The following is a 17,197-nucleotide window of genomic DNA, read 5'->3' as shown; positions in this document are numbered from 1 at the left end:
CTTCTTTTGCAAACAAGTGCTGATCCTCTCCCCGATGTGTTTTATGCAGGGAAGCAAAACTAAGGAGGAGCGCTAAAGTTCCGCACTTCTGCCCCTCGAAGATTAAGTCTTTACATAATAGCTTTTCTCCTTTAAAAATGTAACATTGTTATTTACATGATAAATAAATGTAGTGATAGAATTTGAAATGTAAGATGCAACTAATGCTAATTTAAAAATTGCCTTTCAGCGACGGTACAGACATTGTAGATGGCTTAGCTTTTTAATTTGAGCATGGAGTTTTTCTTAAATGCAAAGCAGTCTGGGAAATTTTAATCACTTGAAATTTACAAAATGTCTGATTTTAATTATTTCAAGAGTTCTTGGGCCTGCATCCCCTCCTCCAGATAGAATACAGGAGTGGGATTGCTGGTTCCTGGGGCTGTGTGGGCTGCACGGGGCCTGACTTTCATTAAAGATTGCTAAATGAGTTCTCAGTGATTGCTTTAAAAAGCAGATTGGTTCCCTTTTTCATTGGAAAGTACATTTTCCCCCCGATTTAAAATATTCCTTATCTGAAATCTCTTTGGATAATACTTGAAAACATACAGGAAAGCACAAAAATAGAAATTTCTTATAAATCTACTCAAATGAATAGTAAATGTTTCCTAGTAATTTTTTCTGTGTATACATGCACGTGTGTATATGTGCCCAGCTACATATGTCTATGTGTGACTATTTTTAAAATTGATTTGAGAGAGAGAGAGAGAGAGAAAGGAAGGGAGGGAAAGAAACCAACTTGTTGTTCCACTTATTTGTGCATTTGTTGGTTGATTCTTCTCTGTGCCCTACCCTGGGATAGAACCCCCAACCTTGGCATCTCGGAATGATACTCTAATTAACTGAGCTATCCAGCCAGGGCTATATGTGACTATTTTTATCACCCAAAAGTTCTTATGCTTATGCAAAGAAAGAAATTGCCCTTTTCATTCTCTTTATATTATGAATATAAATATTCTTCCTCAACATGATTTTCAGTCAGTGATCATATTCTGTTTATACAGAAGTGTTATAAATTAATCTCATTTTTCCAGCTATTATATGTGGGATTGTAGCAAATCTTTTGGCACAAATATTTCTAAATATTTCTTCTATACAAGTTCTCAGTAAGGCTGTCAGAGTGTATATACATATTTGCTAGCTCTCCAGAAAGGTTATGCTAAATAATAAGTAAGCTGTATCTACCCATTAGGTTGAGTTCTCTAATCAGAACCTTTTTGAGTTCCTGAGCTGGCAAATTTGTTCTTTGTCTAGCTCCAAAAAGTCTCTGTGATACACAGAAGTGGTTGCCTGCGTAACCTCCGTGTTTGTAGCTGAAGGTTTTTACTAGGCACACCCCATCCAAGGGGCTCTCACACCAAGAAGTTAAAATGTAACCAGAGCTAGTCTGCTCGCTTAAGACAGCAGTCTCGAACTAGGGTATAAATGCTCCACCACATAAGTGAGGATTTTCCAAAGGGGACTAGGGAGCGCGTGGTGTCAGGGTTCCCACTGGCCAGCTTTCCTTAGGTGTGTATGTACTCGTTCCTCAAATCCAGGTGCCTCGGAAAGTTGCTGTGGTGGGAAGCATGTGTGGGTTTCCTTTTTCCCTCCTGCCCTTTCCCACTTGGCCTTTTTCCACTTTGTGAAAGGAATACTTCCACCCAGTACAACGGCTTATTGCCCCGAAGAGTGGGGCCTCCTCCTGTGCCCAGTGGGGAATAATGTGAGGTATCAGTGATAACCAAACCTCCTTCAGTCAGCATTTATAACTCCACACCCCTCTGAGTAGGAAATGCATGTGTGATAAAACCTACAAACCTACTTTCAATGGTCAAAATAAGTTTTTACTTATCAAAATAAGTATTCGTATTGCTTTGATCAATTTTAGACTGACTGTAATGATAATTTAATCCAAAAGGATATGTTAAACATGTAAAGCCTTATAATTATAGGAAGTAACATTTGAAAGTTTCAATTTCCATGTATTTCTATCATAGAGTATTAAAGTATATTGTGTTAAGATAATATGGGAGGGAAACAAAATACTCTTTGAAGAATAAAAAAGAACACAAAAAATTTAACTGTTAAAGAAAAGCAAGTCTATGTATTTTTAAAATTGCTTTGCTACTTAGATTTGGTTCGATACATTTTAAAGAACAGTGTTACTGCTTTATTTCAAAATGTCAACATTCATAACAAACTGAAATAACATTTTTTTACAGCTACATAAACTCATAATGAAAAATAATAGATGCCAACTTTAAAAATGTGCAAAGGAGGAAAATATATGTGAGTGGGTACCTGAGTTTTCAAAATTTCTTCAGGGAGTTTTCCAGTAAAAGATGTGTAGACCACTGATGCAGGACAGGAACCTGAGTGGAAAACCTGCCTCACCTGGCCTCAGGTGGCCTCACCAGAACCGTTCTCCACTGTACGTTTAGAAATCTCAGGCTCAAGCTCCGTTTCCCTCTGCTTAGCTGGCACTTAACTGAGCCCATGGCGGGCGGGAAGGTCTGAGGTAGCCTACAAGCCCTCCTCAGGCTTTCCCCTGCCTAGAGCATCTCCCAGGCCTGTTCCTTAGCCAGAGCCAATGTCCTTTAGGTGCCTCTCATCTTGCTCATCCCCTGACACCCATGCCCTGCCCCACCTCTCATTGCTCCCTCCTTCTCCCTCACAGAAATGTTCCTCACTTGTTAGCCCTCCACTCAGATGTCACCACTTCCATGTCAACGTTCCTCGATTCTCCTTTCCTCTTTCTCTTTAGAATGGCTTCTCCTTCCTCTTTCACTACAAAGAGGGGTTTAGATGTTAAGAACGGAATTAAGTTAGAAAGTAGAATGAGTCTCTGGGATCTTGGAGAGGTCTAAGGAGAGGGAGGCAGCAGCTTATGCTTTTGGTTTGTTTGTATCAACATAGCTTCTGGAGGTTTGTACCTCTGAAATGTGGAGTCTCAATAAAAATGCTGTTGAATTTAGTTGAACCGAAGCTGAGGTCCAGTTCCAGTTCCATCTTACCTCGGGAGTCTGCTCTGCTCTGATTTTCCAGACTTGCTGGGACTTCTTTTCCTCCAATATCCTGCTGCATTTCAAATCTGTACTGTACAGCGTGGTGTGCGATCATCACTGCCCTGCCATTTTCCTAACTGTTTTTATGTCTAGCATTGCTTTCATAGGAACCATATTGTAATTCAAGGCAGGTAGAGAGGTCCATCTATATTTTTTCATTTTCGGCACCTAGTACTGTAAGCAGGTCCTCGAATAACATTATTTTGTTCGTCATTTTGTTATTATACTGAGATAGCATAGGAACTTAACTCTTATTTATATCAATTAATTTATGGTAAAGTTGGTTTTATTCAACGTTGTTTTGCTTAAAGTTGCAGAACCTATTGACAAACTAAAGTGAGGTCTTCCTTACTGCATTGGCCATATAACATATTCAGTAAATATATCCCAACTGATTATACAATGGGAAAGAAAGGTGATGGGAAACCTGAGGTTGAAATCTGGATCCATCATACTTTGCCTTGTGATTTTGAGCAATTTGTGTATAGTCTGAATCGCTTGTTTCTTCGTTGATAAAACCTGGGTGGTAGTATTAGCTAATATCGATAGTTACCAAGTAATCACTGTGCCAGAATCATGAATGCACCCAACAATTCCAGGAGGAAGATATTACTGTTATTCTTATTGTATATGAGAGGAGACACAGAAATTATTAGAGTAACCTGACCCAAATGCCCTGAGTAAGTGGCAGTGTGGATTTGAAACCAGACCGAGTCCCAGGCCCTTACCATATGCCCATATCTGACTTTTCTAAGTCAGAAGTGAAGATTCTAAGTGAAAGGTTGATTCTAAGGTTGAAGAAGGTAAAAAGACAACACAGAAGTTGAATTTGGTTATATTTGAAAAAGAGCTTTACTCCTTGCCCCTCCTGTCCTTTCCCTCTCCCCTTCCCCACTCCCCCAGCTTTATTAAGAGATAATTGAATCGAAACCGGTTTGGCTCAGTGGATAGAGCGTCGGCCTGCGGACTGAAGGGTCCCAGGTTCGATTCCAGTCAAGGGCATGTACCTCGGTTGCTGGCACATCCCCAGTAGGGGGTGTGCAGGAGGTAGCTGATGGATGTTTCTCTCTCATTGATGTTTCTAACTCTCTCCCTGTCTCTTCCTCTCTGTAAAAAGTAAATAAAAATATATTTGGAGGGAAAAAGAGATAATTGAGCCCTGGCCGGTTTGGCACAGTGGATGGAACACCAGCCTGCATATTGAAGGGTCCTGGGTTTGATTCCATCAGAGCACATGCCTGGGTTGTGGGCTCAGATCCCTAGTGGGGGGCATGCAGGAGCCAGCTGATCAATGATGTTTCTATCTCTCTCTCCCTCCCTCTCTGAAATCAATAAAAAAAATAGATATATTTATAGATATTATATAATTGACACATAACATTAATGTTGATTTGATATAATTATAAATTGTAAAATAATTGCCACCACAGTATTAGCTCCCACCACCATCCCAGTCACATAGTTACCATTTCTTTTTTGGTAGTGAGAACATTTAAGACCTACTTTGTTAGTGATATTTAAGTATATGATACAGTATTATTTATTAGCTGTGGTCACCATGCTTTACATGAGATCCCCAACTTGTTAATTTTATAAATGACTAGAGGCCCATTGCATGAAGATTCGTACAATAGACCTTCCTTCCCCTGGCTACCAGCACCGGTTTTCCTCTGGCACCCCCCCCCCCCCCCCAGGCCTTCCCTCTGGCTGCCGCCTTCCATCTTTGCTCTGGCCAGAGCCTTCAGTCTTCACTCCAGCTGGAGCACTGCTCCTGTAGCTCCCTCTGTCCTCGCCCTCATAGCAGGCCTCCTGCCCCGCCTGGCCGCTCCGCGCCTGCATGTGTGCTGCCCGGAGGCCCGGAGCAGCTGGGGGGTGGGGCCGCCTCCATCTTTGTCAGGCTAATTTGTGTACTCCTGATTGGCTGGCATGTTTCTCTTTTATTAATGTAGATGTTTATACCCTTTGTCCAATATCTTTCCTCCCGCCCCCGAACTCTGGTGATTACAATCACTCCTCTACTATCTGTTTCTCTAGTTTCTGTCTTAGATTCACATATAAAATTATTTTTAAAAATATTTTTATTTATTACAGAGTGGAAGGGAGCAAGATAGAGAGATAGAAACATTGATGATGAGAGAGAATCATTATTTGGCTGCCTCCTGCACACACCCTACTGGGGATGGAGTCTACAACCTGGGCGTGTGCCCTGACCAGGAATCAAACCATGGCCTCTTGGTTCATAAGTTGAGACTCAACCACTGAGCCGTGAGGCTGGGAAAAACATTTTGCTTTTTAAAAGCAATTGGCAATCTGCAGCTAGATGAGGTTTGGGGACATGCATGGCTGTAGTAAATGGGAGAGACCGGAAGCTTTTCTGGCCACTTCTTGGCTTTGCAGAAAGGCTCCAGAAAATTAGCAGCCAGCAAAATGTTCACTACTCATTCCCCTGATTGCCAAAAACTCACAGTCAGGGAGCTGAGAGCAATGAACATCAGTGGAAGGAAGAGAATACTTACGCTTTTTATTCACATTTTTAATTGATTTTGAAATTCTTGCCTGGCCCTTTGCCTTCTGCATAGTCCAGAGTCATGAATCTTTGATACGTGGCTCAAAAGAGAAGCACAGGACAGTGTATTCCCTTTCCCTCCACCAATTTCCTGCCGTGTTTCTATTCAGGGACCTGGGTACACACCATCCAGTTCAGAGACGGAGCAAGCTCTGCTCGCTTAGTGCCCCTGTGTACTGCCTGGCTCCACCGAGAGCACGTGTAGGAGGGGCCACACGTGATGTGAAGCTTTGGGGGCTTCCCACTGGGTGGTGATAAGGGTTCTTTTGCCACTAATTGCACCCATATGTTTTTAAAAAGGTGAAAAAGAATCCCTGAACTTAGGTGTCCATTTATACATTAATTATGTTGATCTCATTTGCAGCAGTATGGTCTTAATAGCTGTATTGCTGCAATGCCCAAATCTGTGATATCAGAATGTGACGTGCATATTTTAATTTGAGAAATAGTTTAACATTTTTAGATATTCATTTAGATGGTGGTTATGCAGGTTAAACATAAGGTATGATCACTGCTTCTTTCATTGCTTCCAATTAAACCTTGCTTGTTAGTTTAACCTCTAGGTAATCCCATCAAACAATTGATGTCAAGGAAACACTGCCCACAGTAGCTTCGGATGAGTGGCCATTAATTTTAATTGCCTTGATATTAAAGATTAAGAAGTATTGGGACTAGCAGAATAGAAACGATCTGATGTCAAGCAAACCCACTTGCTAAAGCTTCCCCAGGCTGCTGGTGATATTAAAATTTTACTGTGAGAATTAAATAAACCTTTATTAGTGATGACTGTTGTTTGATTGGTCCAGGGGTATGCATAAACACAGGATTCTTACATATCTAGAGATGAGACCTTCGATGGTACAGAGATTCCTCAATTATGAAACTGTTAATAAAGCTGTAATCTGATTTCCAGGCCAGGTTTCATTAATGTATTATAGCTTCTCTGATTGTCAAGGTAATATTAACTACAAAGCACAGAATCCAACAGAGAATTGTTTAGAAGAGGAGAATTCTAAGATGGGCCTTTGTTGCTAAATTCAGAGTTGGGGAATTTTCATTAATTATGCTTAATAAATGCCAAATTCCCTCCCAACCAGGAGTATCTCCCTTTGCACTGTAGATATAGTCAATATTTAACTCTTTCAAAGGCTTGACAGTCTTATTCAAACAAGCTAGAGTAGTAGCATATGTTGAACATTTGTATGGAAATGTCTTAAAAATTTAGAACTGATATTCATAAAAGTTAGAGATAGAGATGGAAATCTGGGAGTCATTCATAATGAGATGATAATTGAAATTGAAATAGTTGCTAAGGATAAGCTTGCTCAAGGAGAAAGAGAGAAGAGGGGCAAGATCTAAGTGTTGGAGAAAACACACACACACACACACACACACACACACACTGGTGTCAGGGAAGGAGAAGCAGGAGCATAATCTCATAGAAACCATGCCCCCCCAAAAATGAGAAATGGTAATTACAAATATCTGACACTGCTGAGAGGTAAACAAGTTGAGGAGAGAAAAAGGCCATTGGATTTGGGACAGGTGTTAAGCCTATTGTAACCATCTCCATCAACTACCTAGGCCTTGAGATTGTTAAGATTAAATGAGCTCAGCCTGCGTGGCTCAGTGGTTGAGCGCTGACCTATAAGAACCAAGACTTCACGATTGGATTTCTGGTCAGGGCACATGCCCAGGTTTTGGGTTCAACCCCCAGTGTGGGGTGTGCTGGAGTCAGCTGATCATTGACACTAATCATTGATGTTTCTATTTCTTCTTTCCCCTCCCTCTCTGAAATCAATTTTATATATATATATATATATATATATATATATATATATATATATATATATATATATATATATTCTTTTTAAAAAGATTAAGAAAATGTGTGCAAAGGACGCTGCATAATGCTGGGCAGGCACATAGGAGCTAGTCATTAGATGACAGCTATGATAAACACTGCTATTTGATATGAAGGAAGAAAGGGATACATACAGTCCTGCAGGGGAAGGAAATGGTGGTGGGACAGAAATAGCTATGAAGTCCTGATCTTTAGCGTTTTTTCTTCCCGACAAGTTTTGGCGTGTTCCTGACTGATGAACCTGTGCTCATGCGAGCTGCACGGCTCTTCAGCGAGTGTCCTACATGTTTGTGCACACAGTGGTTCCCCAGGAGGGAACAGCATGCGGGCAGCGGCAAGGCCAGCATTGTCTTCCTGTGTGGCTCCCTGGCCAGGGTTCTCTGGCTTCTGTTAGAAGGATGAGTGCCATGGGCTGAAGAATGAGAGTTCGTTTCCCAAGCAATTAAAGACTTGGCAAAGATGGTGAACAGCCTGCCCCTCGGCAGAAATTGGATTGGAGGGCTCATACCACTCCTTTTTCCTCAGGGCCCTGAAGAGCTGTTCAGGATAAAACAGTGACTCACCGGCCTGGTACCATAGCAACATGCCCCTTTGACATATTAAGAGATTATTGAAAAGTATTTTTTTTTTAACTGTTACTTTAACAAGAGAGGTCAGAGCCTTTTATGTAGCAGTGGGTACCTTCTTACAAATTGCTGTGTGGGTTTTAGCTTCTTTATATAGCTCAGCTATAAGAGCCTGAACACATAATGTAACAGCCATAACTTGGGCTGAAGTTTTGCTGTCAATGAGATGTGCTGAAATCTGCTGTTGTCAAGATCCTCTTTAGAATTCTCTCCCGAGTGCCCTGGAATGAAGCATTATAAGTAGTTTGCAAAAGAAATAAGGATAGTCCACTGGATGGAATCGGAGCCACTCCTGTGTATTTGCATTGGACTTGACTGCAGTTATTTGAGTTTTCTCCCGTGTGACTGGCAGAGCTTGAGCAGTTCTGTTGGCAGGCAGGCATATCTTCCAAGGCAGGAGACAAAGGGATTTTTCATCCATTACTAATTGATGTTACTCTTTTTATCAGACCAAACATGATTCTACTGTACAGCTGCCAAAATTGTCCCAGACCCAGAAAGAATAGTCATTCTTTCTCAAGTATTTTTCATTTTTTACCTAAGTTAACAAATATTTCCTTTAGCTTTCAGCTACTTGTAGGAGGGACTGATCACTTACATACTAATAGTTATACACCAATTGCATATTCTTTTATGAACAAACTGTGCTTGCAGCCATTTTAGTGTTGTGGCTAACTCCAAAAAGCAGTATCATTCCAAGAGTGTGGAGAGATTTGCAAAAGAGAAAGTGAACCCCCAAAACCATTATGCATTATCCACAGAGTGATTTCAGGCTCAGAATTGAGTGTCTCCCAAGGGATCCGCTCGGTGTCCAACAGTTACTGGAAGTTTAACTCCCCCCCCACCGACCTCTCTTCTCCTCACTCACATCCCTGTGATTTGATTTGTAGGTATCCAACTGGTTTGGCAACAAACGAATCAGGTACAAGAAGAATATTGGCAAGTTTCAGGAAGAAGCCAACCTCTACGCTGCAAAGACCGCCGTGACAGCCGCACACGCAGTGGCCGCAGCCGTGCAGAACAACCAGACCAACTCGCCCACCACGCCAAATTCCGGTGCGTACCAGGCGCTCGCTCCCTGCTCAGCCCAGGCAGCCTGTGCCACAAAGCCCTGTCCCACAGCTCAGGAAGCAAGAGCCCTACTGAGGACACGGTGCTTTGTACAGGAAGAATTATGTAAAAATGCAGGCTTGTTTTGGGGGAGGGTGAATAACTGAGTGGCCAGAGCCTGTAAAAACCTACTGTTCAGTGAGTTCCACTTGCTACTGGTAGGTTCTGGAACTTTCACACTGTGTAGTGGTTTTTTAATTCAGCAAATTAGGCAAAGTGCCATCACTAATGATTATTTTTAACTATTCTGTTCTTAGATCATTTTAAGGTCAATAGTGCCTGTCAAAGAATGACATAGCTGAAGTGGGACATTTATCTGTCGCTGTGCAGGGAGCTAGAATGTCGGAGTGGAGTACAGTCCTGCTTTCTACCTAATGCGGCCACAGCCTCATCTGCTGCCCTTCTTAGCATTTCCCCAGCACCTGTGCTGGCTTGCTGGGATTGGTGGGTGGTAGCTGTGAGGGCCATGGGACTTAATGCATGGGTGCAGTATCTTGGTTCCTCATACCCAAACTTTATGTGACATTTGTGATGGAATTAGAAACATTTTAAAATTACAGGAACTTGACTAACAATGAAAGATGTGCAGCTGGTCCAAACAGATGGACTTGAGAAGCAATTCATATTATTAATGTATATCTTTAAAATTTAGAAATGCGGGAGTTTTCTGTTTGTTTTGTGGTCTTCCTCTCCCCTCTCCCCCGGGTATTTTTAATGGAACATGAAAACAGATGGAAGTTAGGTAGAATTATTGCTTAGAAAAAGCTTCAGAAAAATATTTCTTCTCTGGGTAGTTGGCCACCATGGAGTTAATGATGGTGAAGAGCATGTTTAATGACCAGATGCTGGAGCTAAAACGGGAAGGTGCCAGGCCAGCTCCTAGGTGTTTTTCTGTTTATTTTTATTTTCTCTTGGTTTCTTACTGGGCTTCCCCATTGATAGCACTCTCCCAGCTGTAATGTGACTCGGGACCTAGCTCTTTGCCGTCACTCTCCGTCCTCTGAGCCCGGAAATGCTTCATGTTGTGCAGACCTTTCCCTCCTGTGCCTGTCCTCCTTTCCCGCCTCTAGGTCTGTGAGGGTTGTGTGTAGCTCTCTGTTATTCAGCCACTTAACTCTTTCCTTTCCAGGTTCTTCTGGTTCTTTTAACCTCCCAAACTCTGGGGACATGTTCATGAACATGCAGAGTCTGAATGGGGATTCTTACCAAGGGTCCCAAGTCGGAGCCAATGTGCAATCACAGGTAGGAGGAACGCCCCGCCGGGGCCTTTCTGGCAGGGTAGGGTTTGGGCTCAAAACTCCTTGCTCTCACCCCGTGGAAGTGGCCTGCATGTCTCTGCAGGACCTGGGCTGGGTGCTTCCAGACGCGACCCGTCAGCCCCACATTTAATTTAACGAGAAGTCAAGCGAACAGCGACTTTTGATGATTCAAACTTGATCAACTTTGTGAATGCATTCGGCTCTGGCTTGAGCTCATGGAGAAGGGTTGGGGGCATCTTACTTTTGTACCAAAATAGACCAGAAAAATAGTGTGTGTATCAGTGAGTGTATGATTTACAAACAGATTGCTGTTTTGTGTCTGTGTGTGTGTGTTTTTAAATCAGAATATAAAAACCTAAGTTCTTAAAATATATTCCAGGTTCAACATTTTTCTCGTCTTATTGAGAACAGTTTTTATGCACGTGTGTGTGCGCATGTGTGTGCATGTGCGTGTGTGTGTGTGTGTGTGTGTGTGTGCACGTGTGTGTAAGAGAGAGAGAGATCCAGTATACACATTTATAAGTAGATTTCACCCACAGCCACCACACATATTTGGTCGGTGTAGATGGGAAGTTTGCATTGCCATGAAGACTTGACTGTTTTTGGCTGGCATAAAAAACAAAAACGTGTGAGTTTAAGCATGCAAAGAGTTGTTGAAATTCTGCCAGTCAGGTTTGATTGATAATTTGTCTTTCATTGAAGATGCTAAACCCTCGTGGCACACATAATTCAAATTGTTTCCTTTTGTAAGTGATGATGTTTTAATAGATTTGTGATGATGAATTTTGTTTCGTCTCACTTCTAGGTGGATACCCTCCGTCATGTTATCAATCAGACGGGAGGCTACAGTGATGGCCTTGGAGGAAATTCGCTGTACAGTCCACATAATTTAAATGTGAGTACTCTGGGGACCGGAGGTGAAGAGCTGTAGGAACAGCGACTAATAAATAAATTAATGGCCATTTGACTTGGCTTCTCCTCTGTGGGCAGGTAGGGAAGGCAGCGTCGTCACTGCCCTTTTGTTGTACGAATTTAAACGCCCTTAGAAGGCCTCACAGATGCCCAGAGTGCATCATCAATAGGCGCTAAAACACCCGTCCATCAAGATGCCATCTCCCACTGCCTCTGCCGTGTGGGTCCAGGAAAAGGGTGAAGAACAGGTCATTTATCTTGGAATTGAGCAGCAGGAAAAATTCCCCGCCCAGCTCAGGCGGAGGGGACAGCCTTGGAGGGCCCCAGCGATTAACAAAGCAGGCTGCACAAAGAACCCTGCTCTGCAGAGCAGTGTGCGGTGCTGTCAGCATGGGAGACGCAGGCCTCTCATTTTAATTATGGAGGAACTGATTTTACTTTCGTAGCCAATTCAGCTTAACATTCCCCCCACCCTGACATGGATGGAAAATGGCAAAAGCACTTGAAAGGGTGCCTGTGAGGGGACGGGAGGTTGAAGAGGCGGGAGGGCTTAGGGTGGAGCTGGGGTTCCAGACTGAGGGAGGAAATGAACCGCCCAGCACATGGTGGTAGAGTCAGAAAGAAAATGGACACAATTCTCCTTTTTTTTTTTTTTTTAAGGCCTTGACTTGCTATGAGAGTAAATATTAATGATTTAAAAAGTGATTGAGGATGTTCAATTGTAACGGGGGAAAAGGACCATTAAATACTCAAATCTTTTACATTTGAAATGTCAAATCTTTCTTTTTGGGTTTATAAATAACTCATAATAACCCACAACAAACCATATAAAAAGCCTTTTAGTTGCATTTCTCCTTTTTCATTTAAGTGTTTTGAAATGCTTCAGAGAATGTGCGATATCCTTATCAACATGATAAAATATGAAACTGTGATTGCCTGCAGCGTTTTACAGACATGAATTCCATCTTCACTGATGAGGCTTGATAAGGCGCTGTTGTATAATACAGTGCATAATCTCAAACCACCAGAGTAAGGATTAATTTATTTTGAAAAAAAGAATGCTTGCTGACAACCTCTCCTCCAGCTGCCAGGCTGGGTAAAAATATTGTACATTTGTTGTTTATAAATTTGGATAAAAGAGGAATGATGTTTACTTCAGACAGAATATCTTTAGACTTGTGTCTGCATAAGAGTTTTTCTTTTTCTAAATACTAGATTTTCATACCTGAGGGTGAAAACAGCTTACCTTTTAGATAGAGTAGAGGATTTCTTAGCGTCCACACAAATACACATAAGCATGTCAGCATCCGCCCTGCACTACTGAGGCTTGAAAAATATAACACCGACACTGGTTTTTTCCTCACCTGAATTCGATATGCCTCAAACCTGAAAACCCTTTTCCCTTTGGCTCTGGCCATCTCTGTGGGTGATCCTAGGGAGGAAAGAGCTTTCTATGCAGAACGAGGCAGTCGATGAGAAGGGAGTTCCCCAAGAACAGCGATCACGGGAGAGGGAAAATCCCCAGCACACGGCTCAGCTAGCAGCTCTAGCTGCCTGGGGAGTCTAGAATGTTCTCAGAAGCCTTTGACACAGGCCAAAAGGAAGACATTTTGGGTGGCCTCTCAGAAGTTGCAGGCGGATGTGAGGGAGGCATGGGGACGGGGGGACCTCGTGACCACACTGACATTGTTGTGGGAGGTCGGACCCGGGGCAACCTCGCAGGAGGCTGCTCTGTGCCGCGGGCACTGGGTGTCAGCCAGCTCGCCAGCTCACCCTCGCCGTCTCTCCAGAAAGACCCGCCCCGTCACTTCCACTCAGTGTTCCCCAACTCACCAGCCCAGCACCTCCCTCCTGACTGACATAAAAATATGTAGCGACAAGCTGTCTGCCACAGCAGAAATCTGATCAGACGTTGATTTCAGCAATTGCCTCGGTAGGCCAGGACATGAGGCAAATTTGTTTCTGAGTACTGTTATTGCCGATGCAGACCTGAGGCGGGAAGGGCCAGTGGCCTGTGAAGAGCGGTAGCAACACCCCAGCTAGGAGCTCCTGTTGGAGATAATTGGAATGCAGATTTGAATAGTGTGTGCTCCTCCGCATCCTTGCGTTTTCGTTCCGGAGGATCCTGCTTGGAGGGAAAGCCTGGCCTTTGTTTTCCCAGGATTATAGCAGCGGCTGTCAGCCCGTGTGGAAAGGCGGGCCGTTCTTCTCCATGGAGACGATGAAGCCAGGCTGAAGTTGGTACTCCGTGGACCCCAGGTCTTGCTGAGGCATTGCCCTGGCTTCTCTGCTGCTCCCTTCTTAAAGGATTTCTTTTCGAGTCACCTCCTCTTCACCAGCGAATCACAGGCTGAGGTTGGTGCCAGCTTCAGGCTGGCAGAGCCCTCCTTCAGTGTGCTGATTTATTGCCAAGTCTTTACTTGGTGGGATGGATTTGTTTTACATGCATTTAATCCCACTTTAACACATGCTTCCAAGTGCTGCCAAAGTGGGTTTAGAAAACACATTTCGCTAATGCATCTTTGCTCTCATGTTGTCATCTGGTATTTTAAATCGGGGAGGAGAATTAATATGTAGACGTGCACCCGTTGAACTGTGTTTCTCCTTTCAGGCTAATGGAGGCTGGCAGGACGCAACAACTCCATCTTCTGTGACTTCTCCTACAGAAGGCCCAGGAAGTGTGCACTCTGATACCTCTAACTAATCCTGGCAACACTCGCCCCTGAGCTGACACGCCTCGCTAGTGCGTTCAGAGCAATAGGAGGAGAAGGAAAGCGGTTCTGTGGCCCACCATCTACAGCTTTACTGTAAAACCTTGTCTTATTAGAGAACTTGGTCATCTGTTTTTTAAAGAATCATAATCATTTGTATTTATACTTAAAAAACACACAATGTTTAAAAAAAAAAAAAAAGCACTTTATCCAATTAGGCCAAGATTTAACATTGTTGACAGTCCTGTAGCTATTTTATCATAATTTATTATCAATATTTTACATGAATGGTTTCACAGTTGCCAGTTACTTGGCGTTAAGGGTAAAAAAGTACAATGGATGCTAAACCTCATTGGTTAAAGCAGATGCAAAGACTCACCTACATTGAACCTCTCGCGTGTTTCCGTGGCAGACTTTGCTTGGCTCTCTTTCATATCGCTAACGGAGCTGGAATAAAGGAGCCATTGGGCTATCTCTGTTAATGATGGTTGTGCTTAAGACTCTTAACTCGTCACGTTGTGTTGCGATCTCTTATGTTATAATTAGATCAGAGACTGGTGGCATCTTTTCTCTCTCTGAAAGCACCAGTGCCCAGAGTCTGCTTGGTAATTAAATCATGGATCCACACTGTTCTGGGAGATGAAGGTACTTGCTGCTGATGGAGGTGAACATGAGATCCATCTGGGTTTTCTGATGTGTGCTGGGTGCTGCACAGACTTGTCAAGGTTTGCTACGTCCTCTGGGCATTGACCAAGGCCCTGCTCTCTGGAGTGTTGTATATAGTGTAGCAAAAGAGTATTTATACATCTCACCAATCAAAACACAGCTTTATTACCTCATGCGAACTCATACAAACCAATAGAATTTCAACATGTTCTGTAGCTTAGAGTGCTCACTTACTACCTCTGAACAATACTCACGCTGTAGTTTGTCTCTTTCTTATCTTTTTGCATCTTGTAATTAACTCTTTGTTTCCCTTCATAAAATGTAATGTACATTGTAATCTTTTAAAAGAAAAATCAGGGTTGCATTTGCAACTTTTAAAAAACCGAGAGTGGAAACATTGGGTCTTTAACACAGAATCAGTAAAACTGTTGTAAATACTGAGAAACATTTTGAATGTTCTTCATCTTGTTACTAATTCATGCAAAAAAAAAAAAAAAAAAGCAAAAAAAAAGCGGCGACTAATTGTGATGCATTTGGGTTTCAGTATTCAGTACTGTATATTTCACCCTGTGTGATGGGGCCCCCTCCTTTCTCTCTTTTTGTATTGTATGCGATTCCGAAACTGATTGAGTCATGAAAATAATTTGTGGCGGTGATTCTAATGTATTAAAAGCGTTTCGTGTTCCTTTCTAACTGGATTACACCCTGGATTGAAAAAGTCTTCCTCGTGGTAGTTATATGTAGTTTCAAACATGAATAAACTTTTTGCTTTCATGATTAAATGTTGATGCTATTTCTTACTCCACTGCGTGAACCAGCCAAGACAGGTCCAGGGGAGAACCTGCCCGAGGCAGGCCGGGGTGCAGGAGGTGTGTGGCCTGTGGGAGGGGGACTCTGAGGTGACGGCGGTGCTGGCAGGACGGAACAGCCCCACCAGCTGACAGCTCTGTGTGCAGGCTCCTGGCTAGTTGCCAACTGCTGTTCCCTGTCCTCCTGAACCTGTGCTCTGAGCACGCCTCAAGGAATACTTCCATCTTCATAGATTAGGAAACTAACGCTCATAGAGGCTAACACACCTCTGACAGCGAGGGGCCATGTTTGAACCTGGGTGCCAACCCTTGGAGCTCACACTCTCCATCCTAACCTAATGATGCAGTTGGCACTTGCTAGAGGGAAAAAACTTTGTTGTAACTATTTAAAAATAACCAGTCTTGTCATGCTCAATTCTTCATTTTCATAACTTCTGTGAGAGATCCACTAAAAACAAGCAAAAATTGGGGGGAGAGAGAAACATTTATTTGTTGTCCATTTACTTATGTATTCATTGGTTGGTTGAACCTGCAACCTTGACGTATCCAGATGATGCTCTAACCCCGTGGTCGGCGAACTACGGCTCGAGAGCCACATGTGGCTCTTTGGCCCCTTGAGTGTGGCTCTTCCACAAAATACCACGGCCTGGGCAAATCTATTTTGAAGAAGTAGCATTAGAAGAAGTTTAAGTTTTAAAAATTTGGCTCTCAAAAGAAATTTCAATCGTTGTACTGTTGATATTAGGCTCTGTTGACTAATGAGTTTGCTGACCACTGCTCTAACCAGTTGAACTATCTGGCTAGGGCCTTATCATAGCGTTTTAAAAAAAAAACTCTAAACTTGTAAAATGTAAGACCAACTAGAAATCCTTTAACTAGATTAAACACTGTTTTTGTTTTATTCATACGGTTAGAAATTCCACATATGCACATCCACATCGGTCGCTGATACCTAAATCTTTATAACAAAAGAAGTTAATAGCAGGTAATTGGCCTGTTTACTATATATCTCAAGGAAATTGACTCACAGGAAATCAAATTAATGTTAATCAGTTGCAGCAAATTGTCTATGATAAATACAACTGTTTTACTGTTTCAGTTGGTGGAACCAGGCAAAACAAGGTCTAGGGCCACCGTTCCCATTAATCTTGAGCCAGTTATGCCGTGAGAGTCAACTTTGTGAAATGGATGGCCCTCCAAAGCTGTCCTCCCTAGCCGGCTCTGCCTGCCTGCAGGAACCTCTCCCATGGCTAAGGAGTTATTTGCATGATTCAATTAGCATCTGGGTCAGCCTTTCTTATCTTTTACATAAAGCCGCCTCTATGCTGTGTGGCCTTGCAAAAATACCCTGTGGACACCGGACCTGCACGCACACACAAATACATCTTTAATGTCCAGAAACGCTTCCTAAGGACCGTCTCAGGGTTGACCTCTGGTCAGCTGAGAGAAGCATATACCCGTGTTTGTTGGAGATTTACTCCTTGACCAGCAACCCTTGAGGCGTGAGAGGCGAAGGCTGTCCCGGGTCTAAATAAGAACGGGGGCGTATGTGTTCCCTTGCTGGAGGAGTTGAGGGGAGGGCAGAAGC

General features: G+C 42.9%; 1 protein-coding gene across 2 annotated transcripts in view; it reads left to right on the top strand.

Moving 5' to 3' along the window:
* PBX3 (PBX homeobox 3) overlaps window positions 1-15,582 on the top strand; it is a 168,203-nt gene extending 152,621 nt beyond the window's left edge. The window contains exons 6-9 of one of the 2 annotated variants that reach the window (XM_084898381.1): window positions 9,033-9,198; window positions 10,382-10,494; window positions 11,317-11,406; window positions 14,035-15,582. In XM_084898381.1, coding sequence (XP_084754507.1) covers window positions 9,033-9,198; window positions 10,382-10,494; window positions 11,317-11,406; window positions 14,035-14,127 — 462 coding nt within the window. In that variant the 3' untranslated portion in view covers window positions 14,128-15,582. The remainder of the gene's footprint in view (window positions 1-9,032; window positions 9,199-10,381; window positions 10,495-11,316; window positions 11,407-14,034) is intronic. The other variant, XM_084898382.1, reaches the window with a different exon arrangement.
* The last annotated feature ends 1,615 nt before the right edge of the window (window positions 15,583-17,197 follow it).

The sequence above is a fragment of the Pipistrellus hanaki genome, assembly GCF_964339955.1.
Source record: "Pipistrellus hanaki genome assembly, chromosome: 11".
Lineage (NCBI taxonomy): Eukaryota > Metazoa > Chordata > Mammalia > Chiroptera > Vespertilionidae > Pipistrellus > Pipistrellus hanaki.
This window is presented reverse-complemented; position numbering and strand designations above follow the sequence as displayed.